Genomic DNA, 17,955 nt, shown 5'->3' on the forward strand with positions numbered 1-17,955 from the left:
AGCACCATTGTGGGTTGGACACGCTTGTACAAAAAACATGGACTCCCAGAAGGAATCACCCCAAATTAAGGCCATTTTAGTGTGAGGGATTAGAATGGGCCATCTAATTTTCATACCTGGCTGCCAAGAGGATAAAAGGAAATGTCTTGTTGAAAAAAATTCTGTTCTGGTTTGTGAGATCACAATGTCTAGCGGCTGCAAATCTTGAAATTATGAGATTACTCAGAGCCTGTAATTTAAACTTTATTTCATATCTATTGTTAAATTACACAAAATCAGTGAATGGTTTGTAAAGCTACACCAATGGACAGATGTTTACAGTTGAAATCATGGGATTTACATAATGGCAAAAATGTATATTTATAACATCCTCTATATACAATAATCAGTATAGACGGAGAAAATGCACTTAATCTTTGCAAATCATGCACACCACAGCAATAACACAAAATGTTTTTTCTGTAACAAGCTTTTCCACTGGCTCAGGCTTCATCCTGCTTTCCAACAATACCTATCAGTTTTAAAAGCAAACATTTTCAATTAAAACTAAAGAAAATTGAAATACCATAGTGATCTACTAACTATTTTAAAAACACAATTGTACACAAAATAGTTTTACTCTAAAACACTGTGACTTCAAGGTGTGGAAAAATTCCTTTCAGTTTTTTAGCTCTCAGGATTTTCAGGACTGCAATACTGTCAGACAAAACAAAAGCTAGAAATACTGATACAAGCTCAGAGTCAAGAAAATCTATTTTAAACCCAAATACCCAGCTTCTTGTCCAGTTTGTGGCTATATTACTACAGATGAAACACATGAGCAGATTGTACAAGATGTGACTTTATGGTCACACTTCTAAGCATGTCCCTTGTGAAAACATAAATGACACTTTCAGTCACCTTGTTTGATTTACAGCCAGGAGGTTAGTGTAAGTCCTTGCATAAGTATAGCAAAATCCATAGTAAAATGAAAACTGCCCGGAATCATGATGCTTGACAGCACAGTGGGTTACATACTTCTTTTTATCTTGGTCAGCTTGTAATAGATACCATAGAAGTATTTTTGCATCGACTTACACTACCAAATTACTCTGCTCAACTCATATGTTCCTGATATGTAACCTCACTACAGAACACTTTTTACTTTTGCTCTTTTCAAAACAAAAACTTTGTAGAAGGGTTTGCCCACATTATCAAGGTGCTATTGAATAACTGGCTAGCCTTCCTAATGCTTATTTTATCCTTTTTTGGCTTTTGTAATTGTCTACAAATCTGTCAACACGAAAAAGAACTAAAGGGCTAGAAATAGTTGGCCCAACTGGAAACATTACAATAGAGATGTACAAAAAGTAAGTAAGAGTTCACATTTTAGGTTAAATTCTATCTGATCAAGAATAACTTCAGCAATATTTTTAGACACATTATCCTGTTCAAGTTTCTTGATTAGGACCTCACTACACAAATATTGATAAAATAATTCTATAGAAAGAAAGTCCTGACTTTAATCCAGGATTATATACCACAATAACTTCAGCAACACACCATTTAGATGATGAAGAAAGATTCTATACATGGGTTAATTTGGAATGAGCACAATTCAGAGAAGCCTTAAAACGAATGAGAAGCAGCGCCAAAATGATTCCAGTATTGTTGAAATTACAGTGCCCTGAAAGTGCCTGGAAATTAGATCTTTACATTGGTATTTCATTTTGAAAAAAAAAAAAAAAGGTGTTTTGTTTAATCTGAGATACACCCTGTGTAAAACCTTTAAAGAGTAGAAGGTAGAAAAAGTTTAAAATTTTAAACATCTCTTAAATATCAAGATATGAGTCCTGTTCTTGAAAAGCCAATATTTTGACATAAAACTACCCATGTTTGGAGAGGAATTTTTTATTTTCTACAGCTCGGTAAGATTCACCATCAGTTGTTATTCTATTTAAATAGATTCCTTGTTAAAATCAGAAGGAAATAAAACGTTTTATGTTTCATTTTAGTTGCTTTATGTTTATACTTATTCTCACCCCTGGAAAAAATGTTTGATTCCAAGATTGGGTTTTAACAGTGTATCATGAATAATTTAAAGTCCATTTCTTAGCCATAAGTTAAATGGTCACATTTTATGTTTTCACTTTGTCTCCACGACTAATTTAAGAACTTCTTAAAATATCTAAACAGCAATTTCTGGTGAGTCTGGTTTGGCTTTCAGATTTCATATTTAGTCCAACCCCAAAAAGACAATTTAATTCCATATTGAGATTTGTTTTACCTACACACAGTATAACACTGAATTGAAAGGCAACTGTAAAGGCAACATCTAAACTTTTTTTTAAAACTTCCCCAATGAAGGAAGCAGGATGTGTTTGGACACTTTCATCTTTTAAGCTATGCCATCTTTTCAGTGGCGCTTTGGGAGAAGTATGTACAGGCCTTTTTGAGCCATTTAACGCCATTTCTCTACACTGCCTATGTAGTCGTTGGTGCCATTGCTGGTGTTATCATTCTGCTCCTTGCCTGAGTTCTGCTTCGGGCTTTCCCGGTTCTCCTTCTGGCTCAAACTCTGAGTCAGATTCTGCATCAGATTCTGAGTCAGGTTCTGATTGGCATTCGGATTTGGGTTCTGACTCTGATTCTGATTCTGATTCTGATTCTGGCTCTGGCCCTGACCCTGGCTCTGGAAATGGGTCTGAAGGAGCCTTCCCTTCAGAAATTTGCGTTGTTCCTGACGCTTTCGCCTGGCCTCCTGATGCTCTTTCTGCCTCATAAACTGATACCTCTGCAAAAAGAGGTCTTTGGCATAGCTGTACAACTCCATATCCAGAAAATTCAGTCCCTCAATACGCTTTTGAATTTCCTCATTGATCTCTACACTAGAGGCCCTAGTGGTATTATACTGGGTAAATGGCGAAATAAAGTTCATGTTGAAGGTTTTCTCAAACAGATATTGGGTCTTCCGCTGAAACTCAGTGAGGCCGAAGAACGCCATGTGCTTCAGATTTGATTTGGCACTTTCCAGAAGGACCTTGTTTCTTTGCTTTTCAGGCATGACAGAGAGGTTGTAGCAGCCTACCAGGGTCAGGTCGGAGAGCATGCGCACCTGGCGGTTGTTGGCTAGATTGTAGGGACAGTCCATAAACTCTTTGAGGGGGCAGCCAGACCAGTCATCGCCAGTGTAGCAGCTGGGCAGCTCTTCGGAGGTTGGAGGCCTTCCATCGCAGACATGCAGGGATGCTTTCCATGTTGCCCCTCTCTGGACATGCCTCCACTCACTCAAGTACCGGGACACTGGGTCTCGGAGGATGGTGATGTAGTGGAAGTTCCTATGGATGAAGCACAAAAACCAACAGTCAGAGATATGGGTGAAATAAGTGGAGTCATGGAGGTACATGGCATATGTGGTGTTCACTGGCCAAAAAGGAAGGCAAAGCAAAAATGACAGGGATCTGATGGCATTTGTCCTGTAAACTGTACTGCAGTCCCCTCTCTGAGTCTCACTAGCCTAGACATAGCTAATTTTTTCAACCAATTTGCTGATACTTCAGCTAAAACAGGTATGAAAAGGTTAGATTCCAGACATCGACCTTGTCGTGCTTCACTCCCGTTCGTTCCCCCTTCCCCTCTTTTTCTCCCTCTCTAACCAAAGACAAAATCTTCCCAATGACACCATTGGCTAACTAGGCAACCACTTTATTTCATGCCCCCCACTCTAAACCATTTAGTGATCATGAAATGGAGACTCATTGGAAGCACATACTTTATTGGAGTGAAATGGAGTTGACAAGTGGGTTCAAATTCTAACTTATTAAATATGCAATACCATTTTTTCTAATATCCAGTCTAATCTGCATATCTTTTTGTTTTTAAAAAACTCATTAAAAGAGTGTATGATATGATACTCTTGATTCTGGCTGTTGTCATATTATGGCTCATACATTATGGAAGTGGAATGTAGAGATAGGCAGAGTAGCCCAGGGCCTCCAGCAATAAACGCTGTGGTTAGTCACTGACTGAAATAGACATGGTAGCTGCCAATGGCATGTATGCAAGCTACTACCTTGGTTTCCACCTTTGCTCCTATGATAATATTCCCAGGATAGGAAACTTAACTCTATCAGCAGCTTCAAAATGTCCCTTTTCCTTATCTACTAAAAGGGCACGTGGATGTCAGCAAGTGTGGAGGCTTTGCTGTATGGCTGTCTTCTCTTTAGGGCTTCAAACAAAGTTCTTTGCTCAAATAGCAGACTAGCAAACATTTAAACCACATGTTAACACACTCACACCATACATGGTAGGCACACGCCCCAGAAACATCAAGTCCATGATACAATCAGGCATACTCAGGGAGAGAACCGTGTCATTGTGCTTTTCATGAGAAATGAGTTACCACTCAGGTACAGAAGATGAAGGACGAGGCCACAGAAGGGCGTATTGTGGAAAGAAAGCAACAATAAACATTGAATATTAGCATTTAGCTTCTTAAAGGAAACCCGGAGAATGGCTTGCAACTTTTCTGAAATATTCATTCCCATCTGAGGGAGTGGTTGTTCTCTACGCATGCATGAGGAGCCACAGGGAACCTGCTCAGCCACCTGCTTAACTGAATATTGGCTGATGTTCACTGAGGAAACGTTTCTCCCAACTGGGGCTTCCATCAACTCAGGCATTCTGAAATCTATCTCCTATGCCTCTATCCCGTACATGGTGCTTGCTCTGCCTGCCGTGATCTTCCCTCTTTGGCTGGAAAATTCTACTCATCCTTCAATACCCGTTCAAGTACCATCTCTTTTGTGAAAAAATGTACCCCACTCTGTGTTGCCAGTTATCATTTCTTCCTCTGTGTTGCCATAGCACTTCTATACTTAGCCTTTGTTAAAATATTTGTGATACTGGGGCTGGGCACGGTGGCTCATGCCTGTAATCCCAGCACTTTGGGAGGCTGAGGTGGGTGGGTTGCTTGAGGTAAGGAGTTTGAGACCAGCCTGGACAACATGGTGAAACCCCATCTGTTAAAAATACAAAAATTAGCTGGGTGTGGTTGTGTGCTCCTGTAATCCTAGCTACTCAGGAGGCTGAGGCACGAGAATCACTTGAACCCAGGAGACGGAGGTTGCAGTGAGCTGTGGTTGTGCCACTGCATTTCAGCCTGGGCAATAGAGCGAGACCCTACCCCTCCATCCCACTGCCCCCCCAAAAAGTTTGTGATACTGAATTACAATTAATTGTTTATATTTCCACTTAAACTATGTTTTCAAGGACAGGGGCTCTGTCCTATTCTTCTATATAGCCCTCATCCCATCCATTCCAGCTTTGCACATTGGCCTTCATCCCTGGCATAAAGCAGAATCTCAGTAACTTCTTTAACTGCTTACTTGATGAACTATCCTGGGGAAGAGGAAGGAGAGAGCTAGGGACATGCCTCATGACATAAAAACTCTGGATAATCTTCCAAGTGCCTTGCAAAAAATCACAGGAAAGTTTTTCTTAAAATAAATCACTTTATATATTTTTTCAGGAAGAAACAAGCATTGGGCAAAGGAGAAGCATCTGGGAGTGAGGATGGAAAAGGGGCCAAGAGCACTTTCACTTGTCTCACTACTTTCCCTAGGACCTGATCTTGTTGGTGCCACTAAAATTCATCTCTATGAGAAGCCACTGCTAAAGAGTAGCAGCTTTTGTTCTCCAGTAGCCTTTACCAACAAAAGATGACTACTAAAGCCCTGGGTTCCCCCCTTCCACTCCTAGCTTTAGTACTCATCCATTCAGTGCATACTTATTGAGCCTTTATGCTAGCCCTGAGGCAACAGTTTAGTGGCAATTAGTCTGATTATTTGGAAAAAAAAAAGAAATTTATTAAGGTCTGTGACACATTTGGATTAACCTTTCAACCAGCTTTTCCAGGCATGCATTGTAATGGGGGCTGCTCGGTGTTCTAACCCCCCAAAATGGAGTCACCTTCATGCTTAGCTGGAAGTCCTCTTGCCCTAACTTCTTGTATTGGTTTAAGCCTACAGTGACATCTTCTGGTAAATATTAAGAGTGCACCACAGTGGAAGTCTGCAGCTCTCCTTCCTAAACATTGTTCCTAGCCTTTCAGAGCAAATACATCCCAACCACCAGGGTTAATGACACAATCAATGTTTCATAAGCACCACCCCTACCCCAACATGGATAGAGAGAAGGCAACACAGAGACAGACTTTCAGAGAGGGTCTCTCATGTTGTGGGTGTGTGGATCCAGTATGCATTCAACTTGAAGGTCACCTAGTGCCCTTAAGAAATACGGACAGCCCAACGTAGGCAGCCTCAGTGTCTACACTGTAGGGATTTTCACTGCAGCAGAGAAGTTAGAGGGGCACACACATACACACACTGCTGCCTTGGTGATAACAGCCACCTAGACTCAGATGACAATACCTGCAGAGATTCAGTGAGTGTCAACAGCCCCCTTCTTCCAGGGCAAATAGCCTTGGGGACCCAGAATGCCTCAACTGAAGGCACTTGATGCTGCTTAGAAATATTCCACGTGTAGAAAGAAAGAAAGATCTGCTGAAGGGTAGGTGTCCAGTGTCCAGGGGTCTCCTGAATTGCATGGTGTGTTGGAAGTAGGAAGGCAGGTAAAAATAACACCTTGGAGGTTATGTCAGAAAAAGAATCCAGGATGCTCATTATATCCAATGAAGAGCTTTTAGGGCAATATCAGAGAAGCATGCTGGGGAATGCGGCTGGGGTCGGGGGCAAACAGAGACATGGCCACTTTTCCCTCAGTGGTCAGGTCAGGTCAAGACTTGCTTAGTCTTGGCACCTAATGTGTGCCTGGCACTATGGCAGGCACTGGGGATACAGACAGGGATAAGACATGGAAACCCGGGGAAAGTGTTTCAATTGTGTGTGCCATGAATGCTTGGAGCAAGTGCAGGGTATGATTAAAAAACACCTCACACTTATTTCTAACCTAGCCTAAAGATAAGACAAGGGTTTCTGCAGCTTTATTTTGAAAAACAAGAATTAGATGGGGCAACTGGGCACGGTAGCTCACACCTGTAATTCCAGCACTTTGGGAGGCCAAGGTGGGCAGATCACTTGAACCCAATAGTTCAAGACCAGCCTGAACAACATGGTGAAACCCTGTCTCTGCAAAAAATAGAAAAATTAGTGGGCGTGGTGGTGCACACCTGTAGTCTCAGCTACTTGGGAGGCTGAGGCGAGAGGATCACTTGAGCCTAGGAGGTAGAAGCTGCAGTGCACCATGGTATCACCACTGCACTCCAGCCTGGGTGACAGAGTGTGAGACTCCATCTCAAAAAAAAAATGAGTCAAGGAGAGAGGAAAGGAGTATGAGACAGAAGGATCAGCATGAGCAGAGGCACAGAGGCATAAACCAGCCTATTGTGCAAGAGAAACGTACATCAAAAACCTCCCGGGGAGTGAAGGAGTAGTGGCAGGAATTGAAGATGGAGAGGGAGCCCAGGACCTGGTTGTGAAAGGCCACAGATGCCATATTAAAGCATTCAAAGTTAATTCTGCAGGCAACAGAGAGGCTTTGAAGGGCTTTAAGCAGGGGAATGACATGATGAGGTCTGTGTTTCAGAAAGATCATTATGTATATGAAGTTGAAATTCGTGAAGTTAGTTAAGAGGCCACTGCAGAAGATAAGGCAAAAGAGAAGGAGGAGCAGACTAGAGAAATATTTAGCGGGTAAAAGTGACAAAAGGGATTCAGGGGAGAAAGAGGAGGAGGAGTTAAGGATGCCTCCTAGAGCTCTGGAGGAAGGACTGAGGTGCCTGCGGGACATCTGAGTAGAGTTGAATGAACAGATCTGGCACTCAGAGAGCAACCTGGGCTGAAGATAAGGTACGGAGTGGTCAGCACAAAGTGGTAATTTCCAGACCATCATGGTCTATTTAGGGACCTTTTTAAAATTCCACTTGTGTGGCTTCAGATATTCGAAGACAGCATTTGCCCCAAGGCTTCTCTTCTTTATGCTAAAAATGGTTTTCAACTATTCTCTATATAGCTTCAAGGCCCCGCTATCCTGTTGTCTGCCTGCAAGTGCATTCCACTTTATTGGAACATGGCCTGCTAAGCATGATCTGACAAGCAACAAGAAGGGACAGCCTATCACCTTCCTCATTCTTGACACCATTTCTCTTAATGTGGCCTCAGATCACATGGACCATTTTGGCGGCCACACCACACCACTGATACACAGTAAGCTCAATTGTTTCATACTTTCACATATATGCCACGCTGGAACTCAATCTATATTGTCAGGAACTGATGCAGTGTATTTGTGGCCCTGTTTAATCTCTTCTTGATGGAGGAAATCTAAGCCTGTCAAAAGACATCTACATTCTGATTATATCCCCCAATATCTTCACCATACTTTCCTGTTCCTGTTGGCAATGCCTGGATTGAGGCATTGATCAAAACAGAGTAAGATGCAGGTGAGAGCAAGTCTCTGATAGTTGCTGGAAATCTTTCTTCAGGTTGACATGAAACTGAAGGGTGCTGCTGAATGGACTGACTGAATTTTAACTGAATGAGGCCAGTTCAGCCCCAGGAAAATCATACGCCGCCTGTTTCACTTAGTAGTAATTGGACAGGACTTTCTTGTGACCAAATGTATCACCTAATTAAAATGACAAGGTGTCACATTTTTAAATTGGAGCCATGACTCCCCATTGGGTTACATGGGTTAATTGAATGGCTGATTGGTGCTTCTGTATGCCCATGGTGCCTTTACAGGCACTACACAGTTAAAGGTTTACCACCTTTTACTGAAGGACAGTTCTCTGGGTGGCCTTGGACCAACACAATACTCCCCTCGTTCTTGCTTGTCATTCTTAAGAATAACTGTAGAATGTGCTGGGAGTGCAGTATCCTGAGATAGGGAGGAACTGCCTGAAACAGCAAAAGCCTTGTTCCAGTCCTTCCTGGAGAATCTAACATCTTGAGATAGGGAGGAACTGCCTGGGACAGCCCAGCCTTTGTTCCTCTCTCTCGGAAGCAGGATGTCCTTCAAAGCTTTGCTAAACAAGTCACATGGCCCCTGAGGTATATAACTCAGGAAAGGCTGCCTTTTGGGGTCCCTCAGCTATGGTGCAAGTGAGGCATGCTTAATCGAGACTCATTCACCCAGGCAGCTTTCTTGAGTCTTGGGAAACCATCTCACAGTGGATCCTAGGCTTCTTTTGTCCCTTGCTGCCTATCTGTAAGTAATAAACCCACTTCATGTAACTTGTTGCTTATGAGTGTGTTCTGTCTCACCAAACCCATATAAGTTTATAAACAATGCACAGTGAACCTGCTTTGTGTCTACAAGTTTAGGCCAACTTTTTCCTGTCACTGATATGCAATTGTCGAAATAATAGCAACAAATGAAAGAGTTGTCCAAGCAAGAAACCAAAGGGCCATCCTTGACTCCTCTAATCTCACCTCACTACTAAGAGCTAAACATTCACTTAAGTCCTTTACAGTTTCTAATAGCTCTGAAATCCATCCTTTGCACCACTGCCTGGGGTCAGGCCTTCATCACTTCTCTACTAAAACACTGCAGTAGCATCCTGTCCTACTCTTCAGGTCTCCAGTCCCATGCCACTTCCACACCCCCAGATGGCACTTACCTGACCTGTCATTCCCTAATTAAGCCCTCCCAATGGCTCCCTATCAACTATGACATGAAGCCAAGCTCCTCCACATGCTAGAGACAGCCTTGTGGAATCCAGCAACCACCTTTCTTTCTGTCCAGCCTTCTCAAGTGAGCTCCCTCTATACAAGTCTTTCTCAATTGTGAGTGATCTTCCATCTCCACTCCCCAAACCCCCAACTCTGGGCCACTTGGCAATATCTGGGGATATTTTGGTTGTAATGACTTGGGGAGGGGGTTGCTACTGGCATCTAGTAAGTCAAGTCCAGGGATGCTGCTAAATATCCTATCATGCACAGTCCCCCTACAACAAAGAAATACCCTGCCTCAGATGCCAATAATGCCAAGGTTGAGGAAACTTGCTCTATACCCTATATGCTGAATTTTCCAAATCAAAGTCCCAGGCAGTGACTCCACAGGTGCTTTGCCTCTGTATATGGAGTGCCCACTCTTTTGAATGGCTTCTATTTATCCTTTGTAGGTTACCTGGCAAAGTCTTTCAAAACTCAACTCAAAGACTGTCTCCTCCGCGAAACCTTCCTTGACCTCCCTGGATGGAGTTAAGCACCCCCTTCTCTGCTCCAGACGCCCTGGTGTTCTCCCATTGTAACATGTATCACAATGTGCTGGGATTGTCAAGGGATTTTTCTGCCTCTTCCGCTGGACTATGAGCTCTGGGAGGGTAAGAACCATGTATCTATCCTCAGGGCCTAGCACAATGTTTGACATAAAGTAAGCAATTAATAAAAGATTGTTGAATGAATTTCTGCAGGAGAAGCAGCAGAGCTTATGATGAGCAAATAGGAAAATGCGTATCTTAGTCTTTGATAAGGAAAAGCCACTAGATGTCACTATGAAATAACAGATATACCATTTTATACCTGTAATGGAGCATTTTAAGGAGATGTAGCTGTGAAGGAGATTGTTATATTTAGCTGTTGTCCCTGACTTTTTGTGCAGTATCCCAGTTTAAAAGAAGGCTGGAAAGTTTAAGGACGTTAAAAATAACTAAATGGTTAAAAACAAGAATCTTATTTTTTATTCTCCTTTTAATAGACCATTCTGAAATAAGTGCCCAAGTTCTAAGTCACAGAATCCTACACTCGTCAGAACAGGAGGAAACCTTTGAGACAGTAAATCATTTAGGTCAAACCCTTCACTTTAAAGGTGGGGATACTGAGGCCCAGAGAGAGACAGGCAAGGACTTGTCCCCAAATCACACCTTGCCAGTAGCCCTTGAGAATCAATCTACCTGAGAGAACTATTTCTGGGCCGAAGTCCTGTTATTTTAGCAGACCCTCTTTGTGTCTGCTAGTTACCTAGGATGGCACACTCAACCAGGCCTGAAAGAACTCACTAACCCCCATGAAGGGTAAACATTTGGCTGCTCAAAGAGGACACTTTTTTACACCAACTACATAGCCAGGAGCTGGGGGTGCTCTGTGCCTGACACTTATACATTAACTCCCAACAATCCTGTGAATCATATATTATTATTCCCTTTTCCAGAATGAAGAAACTGAGACTCAGAGATGATGTGACTCTGGGTCACGCCTCAAGTTAAGCAGGTGTGTTCAGGCTCCAATCCAGGTCTCTCTCACTCTAGAAATGGTATTCTTTCCATCCTGGTGCTAGGGCACAAGCCCAGGACTTCTGATTCTATGAGTTAACTAAAAAAGTGGTTCCTAAAGTGTGAGCCCAGAACCATCAGCATCAGCATCATTTAGGAACTTGTTAGAAATGCACACTCTCAGGTCCACTCACTGAATCTGAAACTCAGAGGCTGGGGCTTGCCAATCTGCATTTTGGGAAGCCCATCCAGAAATTCTGATATACACACAGTTGAGTTTGAGAATCACTGTCCTAGGCATGTGGCTTCAGAGATCAGAAGTCTCTCAGAAATCCCAGGTGGTATCTAGAGTGTAGACAAGCCAACTGTGCCCCCAAGTGCAAGCCCTATCTTCTCTCTACCCCTTGGAGAAACCCTGGGGGCACCCATTTCCATCAAGGGAAAGTCCAGGGAATGTTACTTGAGCAAAGTTCTGAGGATCATGCTGTAAACATTTACTTTCCTTTGAGGCTACTGGTTCACGAAAGGCCATGATAAGGTTTTCCCTGCACTACTCAAAGGGGAAATAAATATCAAAGACATTTTTTAATAGAAGAAGGCCAGAAAACCCGTAGCAGTTAAGGTCATAGGAGTGATCAATAAAAAGTTAATTTAAGAAAGGAAACAAATTCTTATCCCAAATCAATAGGAGTGAACATTCTATTATACCTGTAGCATATATATATGCTATATATATATAATATAAAATATATAAAAAATATTTTATATATATAATATTATATATATATAATATTATATATATATATTTATATATATATTTATATATAATATTATATATATTTATATATAAAATATAAAATATATATAAAATATTTTTTATATATTTTATATATAAAATATAAAATATATATAAAATATTTTATATATATATAAAAGTTCAGCCTTTGCACATCTTGTTCTTGCAGAAACAATGAGTGGTAGAAAAAGAACTGTGGTTGGTGGTCCTAAGTAACTCTGCCAATAGTTGGGGGGGTTATATATGACACTGAGTCATTAATGTTGAAGGTCTGGTCTCCTTCCTTGGCTAATGAAGTCTAAAGCAACCACATGGATCCTCCCATTGCATGTAAATGACTGGGTCAAAGCAAGGAGGAAGGCATTCAAATCAAACAACATTAATATATGAGCACAAACTAAATAAAAGTATGGTAAATTGAATCAAAGGCAAACATGCTTCTGATGGAGCTGGACCCCTTAAGCCCTGGAGGTGCTGTTTTAAGTGCTTTTCTTGTGTAGCTCATATTAGTAGTCCCCAAATAGGAGTTTAATAAATGCTGTTATCAGCAGTGGCAGCAGTCTCATAAAAGAAGTGTGGGACTTCACAAGGGGACTACTTTGAAGCAGACAGACGTGCCTGTAGATGTGTTGTTTTTGGCACATTTGTCACAAGTTTTGTGGCTTAGTAGTCATGCTTTACCTAGTGAGAAGAGTGAGCTGTTGCATTTGCAGACAGTGGGTTACATAGAGCAGTGTGACACATGACTTCATTTAATTGTCTTCACAACACTAGAAAGACCTAAATGATCTGGATGCTGAACCTCTTCCTTTCCCCTTCAAGTTCATGCTGTGGGCTGCTGACTTAGCCAGACTTTCTGGGCTACCCACAGGAGGTGGGGAGCAAGGTGAACTCTTGGGAGCACAGTGATCTATGAGACAAGCAAGACTTATTAGACAAAAGATCTACCAGACACAAAACCAAATCTGAAGAGGCTGAAGGTCTTGCACCCACCAAACATGCTATTAGTTCTCCTTGCAGGAGTTTTCTGCTCTTCTTCATACCTCACCCAAACGAACAGTTCTGTGTATATAAAGTAACACCTTCATTCATTGATTCTTTTCCTCTGATTAACTAAAAGTAAACCCATCTGTGTGTATTGTGGGGCGTGCTCAAAGGAGCACAAATGGGCTTTCATTAAACAGAAGGATGTTTTTCTATGCGATTCTTTTTCTTTAACAAAGCAGAATTTTTTTTTCCTTTGTTGAAAATAAAGAAGATTTCTAATGCCTTTGAATTCAAACTCAAGGTGGAATTCTTCACACAATCAGTCCTGGTGATATTTACTTCTTTTTAAAAGAAATCACTCTCCTTTTTCCCAAAGCCCAGTAGGTTTCAAAGTACATAACTCTAAGGGCTTTTGCAAATAGTGAGAAAGCTGAGTTCTTTAACAAGATGTGAAATTCCAAACTTTATGACCCATAGTTGCAGGCCTTTACCCAGAATCCATCCAATTGCTTGACATCATGAAAAATTTTGTAGATTACACTGCCTTTCTCCCAATTTTTTGCATTCTAAAATTATTTTGTGAGTCTTGGTTCATTAATAGTCAGTGTATTTTTGAGGTGGAAGAAACTTTTATGAAAATACCCTACAGCATGCAGATTAGGGGACTGGGGTCCCATGAAGGGACATGATCTGCCCAAGTCACACGGAGACCAGATCTGCCACTGATTAACACACTCAAGCTTCCTGCCTGACTTTCCTTCTAGGAACTCCTCCCTCCACATATGGAACTTCTCAGCTTACTGAGTGTTTCTATGTGACATCTTCTGTCAAATTGCCATCCCTTGAGGATTGGCATCTGGAACTGCCAGAGCTAGGGGTTGGTTCTCTTCCTTCTCCCAACCCTGAAACAAGAGTGCACAGAGGGGAAGAATCATAAGCTCCATGCCACAGTGGATTGGAGGAGGTTGGGGAAATTTCTAAGTGTCCCCACTGGGACTATCATGGTTTGCTCTTCAGATAAACATCCCTAGTGCCTCTTGTCCCAGGAATCCATTGCTTTGGTCCTGCCTTTTGATTGATTAGTACATCCACATAAAACCCTGCATGTTTCAGGTCTTAACTAAAAAGTAATAAAACTGGTACTTTCATGAAACTCAATCCAGAAACAGGCATGTGCAAAGAGGGTACATAGTGCCCTTTTAGCCCTGGAGGTGAGGGGCTTGGCCTTGGGTTGCAAGACAGAAGTTTAATCAATCCATGAACAACGTATCAACTCTGTCCTAGAAGTCGCCATAATTAGAGCTGTAGGCATGGTGAGGAAGTTGCATGTATACGGGTGCCAGCTTTCAACGGGCTTAGAATTGGAGGGGAGGGGGCAGACAGAGGCACAGTATATTTCAGTGCTAATTGTGTCATACAGAGATTAAGTGAGAAATGAGTGGGGAGAAGAGAGTTGACTGTATTATGGTCATCAAGGAAGGCTTCATAGAAGAGGAGGAATATGATGGATTCTGAAGGACAAAAAGGATTTGACTAGGTGCGTGTATGGTGGTGGGGTGGGTGGACGGCATTCTGACATCAGCAAAGAGCAAAACAGACAGGAAACTAATAGATGTTTTGATTTAACAGGTGCCTACAGTATGTCAGACACTAGGCTAGAAGCTTTTTCGGAAAAGCTATCAAATAGGTGTTAATGCCTTCATTTTAGTCACAGTGTATATCATGAAAAGGGCTTGTTCTAGAGCTGCACTGTCCAATATGGTAGCCATCAGCAACATGTGACTACCGAGCTCTTGAAATGTGGCTAGTCTGAACTAAGAAGTGATTTAAGTTTTCAAGCATACTAAGATTTCCAAGACTTAGAGGTAGAGAAAATATCTCATGAATTAATTGTTATTTATACTGATTACATGTTGAAATAATAATGTGGATATATTGGGTTAAATAAAATATATTATTAAAGTTAATTTCATCTGTATCCCCATTTTTAATGTGGACACTATAAAATTTAAAATTACATAGGTGACTTGCATCACATTTCTTTTTTTGAATTTCAACTTTTATTTCAAATACAGGGGTACATGTGCAGGCCTGTTATATGGATATATTGCAGGATGCTGAGGTTTAGGGTATGGATCCCATCACTCAGGTGGTGAGCACAGTTCCCAATTGGTAGTTTTTCAACCCACAACCCCTTCCTCACCCAACCAAGTAGTCCATGGTGTCTATTGTTTCCCTGTTTGTGTTCATGTGTGCTCAATGTTTAGCTCCCACTTATAAGCGAGAAAATGAAATACTTGGATTTTTATTTTTGTTTGTTTGTTTTTGGAGATGCAGTCTCGCTCTGTCTCCTAGGCTGGAGTGAAGTGGTGCGATCTCAGCTCACTGCAACCTCCACCTCCCAGGTTTAAGTGATTCTCCTGCCTTAGCCTCCCGAGTAGCTGAGATTACAGGCATGCACCACAATGCCCAGCTGATTTTTGTATTTTTAGTAGAGATGAGGTTTCACCATGTTGGCCAGGCTGGTCTCAAACTCCTGACCATCTCAAGTGATCTGCCCGCCTCGACCTCCCAAAGTGTTGGGATTACAGGCATGAGCCACCACACCCAGCAATATTTGGTTTTCTGTTCCTGCATTAATTCGCTTACCTTTATCGCCTCCAGGTGCATCCATCGCATTGTATTTCTATTTGACAATGCTGATCTACAGCCAGACTGCCTGTGTTCAAATTCCAGTTCTGGCAGTTACTAGCTGCGTCATCTTGGGCAAATAACCTCTCTGTGCTTCTACTTTTCTCATTTACAATGCATGAAAACCATAGAGTCTTTATGAAGATAAAATTTGGTCTTTATATTTGGTCTTTGTGTCCTCACTGACAGATGTGTCTGAGCCTCCAATGTGTGTGCTCTCACCCACTGGGCTGTTCATTCTCATTTGTGCCTGAGCACAGCCTCAGGAGTCACAGGCCAGGAGCACAACTGGCCTGAATGCAGCAGGACATTTGAGTAGGAAGCAGTTTGATATGCTGGGATGTGAAATGAGGGATCCAATTCTGTGGTTTTTGTGGGCCCCTTACAGAACCACAGGGCTGGGATCTGAGCATTTTAGAGCTGAGGGGCCCGGGGGCAGGGGTATAGCTGGACACCATTTTAGACCATACTTCGTATTCTACGGATCCCGAAACCAGATAGCCAGCTCCCTTTCCATGTCTCTAGATTGTGAGAAATCCAGAGACACACAGAATCATTTCTTTAGGGACCTCCACAGAGACAAGAAATCAAGTAAGGGGCCTTTTTCACATGGTAGGCCGTCAATAAATATTAAGGCAATTTTGAGCTAGTGATAGCCAGTCCCACGCATTCACCTGGGCCTGCTGGACATGTGCTGTCTGGGAGGCAGGTACCCTAACTGTGCTTTGGAGAAATCGTTAGAGGAAATCTAGTCAGGAAAAATGCCTGCTCTCAGCATTGTGCTATTTTCCAGAGCAGCACAGGGGAAAAGTTTTCCCCCTAAATGAAGGCTTCCCTTCTTGAGCCCTGGGTTGATTTTAATGAGCTCTAATATTGCTTCAAGGTGCTGAGAGATATGAAGTGCAAACCCTGGCTTTTTCTGGGGGGTGTGGGGGAACAGAACTTTTTAACCATTTGAACTGTAAAGAATTGGAGCCATTCAGAATTTCAAGGGCTGGCAGGGTCATGCCTCCTTTCACCTGGGAAAGTTTTTCCTTCAGATATTCAAGCTGCAAAAGGCATAATTACTGAATAACATGGCTGGGCTACATGTGTGGGGAAATAAGCATTCTATACAGTAACAGGCACAGCCTTGTTTCTTTACAATGATAATACTGGGTGGTGAAAAAAACTCATCCATCCCCCATCCCACCTCTCTAGCTAAGGAATGTGATGTCACACTGGGGCAAGTACAGGAAGGAGGACTGAAGACATGAAGATCCTGATTGAGCAGAAGGAATTATTTTGAAGGTTATGTTAGTGCTGAAACTGACAAGCGTTCTATAAGTTTCGCGCATCAGAGGTTTCTTTTTGATGGCATAGAGACTTTGGACAACTGTGTTTCCCCTTTAAGGCAAAAAGGAGACCTTCCCTGAAATCAGTGGCCTAGTATTGGGGAGTCACGAGGCAGTTGCCCTCATCATCCCTTCTCCACGCACAGTATATTCCTCCAGATTGCAATTTTACATCACACTGCAATGTCCTGAATCCTAGAGAAAAGACATTTTTGTCCAAAATGTGACAGAATAGAAAAACAGTATGTGAAATTAGACAGCTATGCATGTTGTAAAATATAAGCCATGGCTCTACTTTGATGAAAGCATGAACATTCCATAATTTTTGACAGAATAGAATCTTTTTTTTTTTTAAAGTGGCACTTTACAAACCTCATCTTGTGCAAAACGGAATCTTACTTCACTGAAAGTGGGTGAGGCCATTTTACTCATCATGGTTGGGGGCAATTCAACCAAGGGGGAGCCTGAGAGTGTTCCACACCTCCCTCCATGCATACAATGAGCTCTGGATTACTCTCTCGTTGAGTAAGAGCCATGTCCCATGTGTGGAAACTGGCCAACTGATGAAGGGCAAGGTTCCTGTGAATGGAACCAATGAGAGCCACTCACAGATGAAAGATGAAAGTGACAAACTCATATTTTTCATAGAGTAGATGGTTTGGCAGACCTCTCAGAGGTTACCTGCTCCAATCACTTTAGCAATGAGAATGCTAAAGCCCAGAGGTGAAGGATAGGGACTCATCCAGGGTCATTTGGCCAGTTTATGGCACAGAAGGGACCCAAAACCAAGTCTCTGACTCCTTGTTCACTTTCCTGAATATCACCCTTAAGATGACCAACGAACAGGAATCAGCTTTAGGCAAAAGCAACCCCTCTATTTGGTTGACGTTCACTTATTCTTTACTGCAAGACTTTAAACCCATAAAAAAGGACTC

The 17,955-nt window shown here is 42.0% G+C and overlaps 1 protein-coding gene across 3 annotated transcripts in view; it reads right to left on the reverse strand.

The window, feature by feature from the left end:
* Positions 1–227: 227 nt before the first annotated feature.
* The window catches only part of HS6ST2 (heparan sulfate 6-O-sulfotransferase 2), a 333,109-nt gene continuing 315,381 nt past the window's right edge, over positions 228–17,955 (reverse strand). For all 3 annotated transcript variants that reach the window (XM_055375473.2, XM_019019812.3, XM_004064903.4), the window contains one exon: positions 228–3,317. In XM_055375473.2, the coding sequence (XP_055231448.1) occupies positions 2,441–3,317 (877 nt within the window). In that variant the 3' untranslated portion in view covers positions 228–2,440. The remainder of the gene's footprint in view (positions 3,318–17,955) is intronic.

Source organism: Gorilla gorilla, chromosome X (assembly GCF_029281585.2).
Source record: "Gorilla gorilla gorilla isolate KB3781 chromosome X, NHGRI_mGorGor1-v2.1_pri, whole genome shotgun sequence".
NCBI classification, from domain to species: domain Eukaryota; kingdom Metazoa; phylum Chordata; class Mammalia; order Primates; family Hominidae; genus Gorilla; species Gorilla gorilla.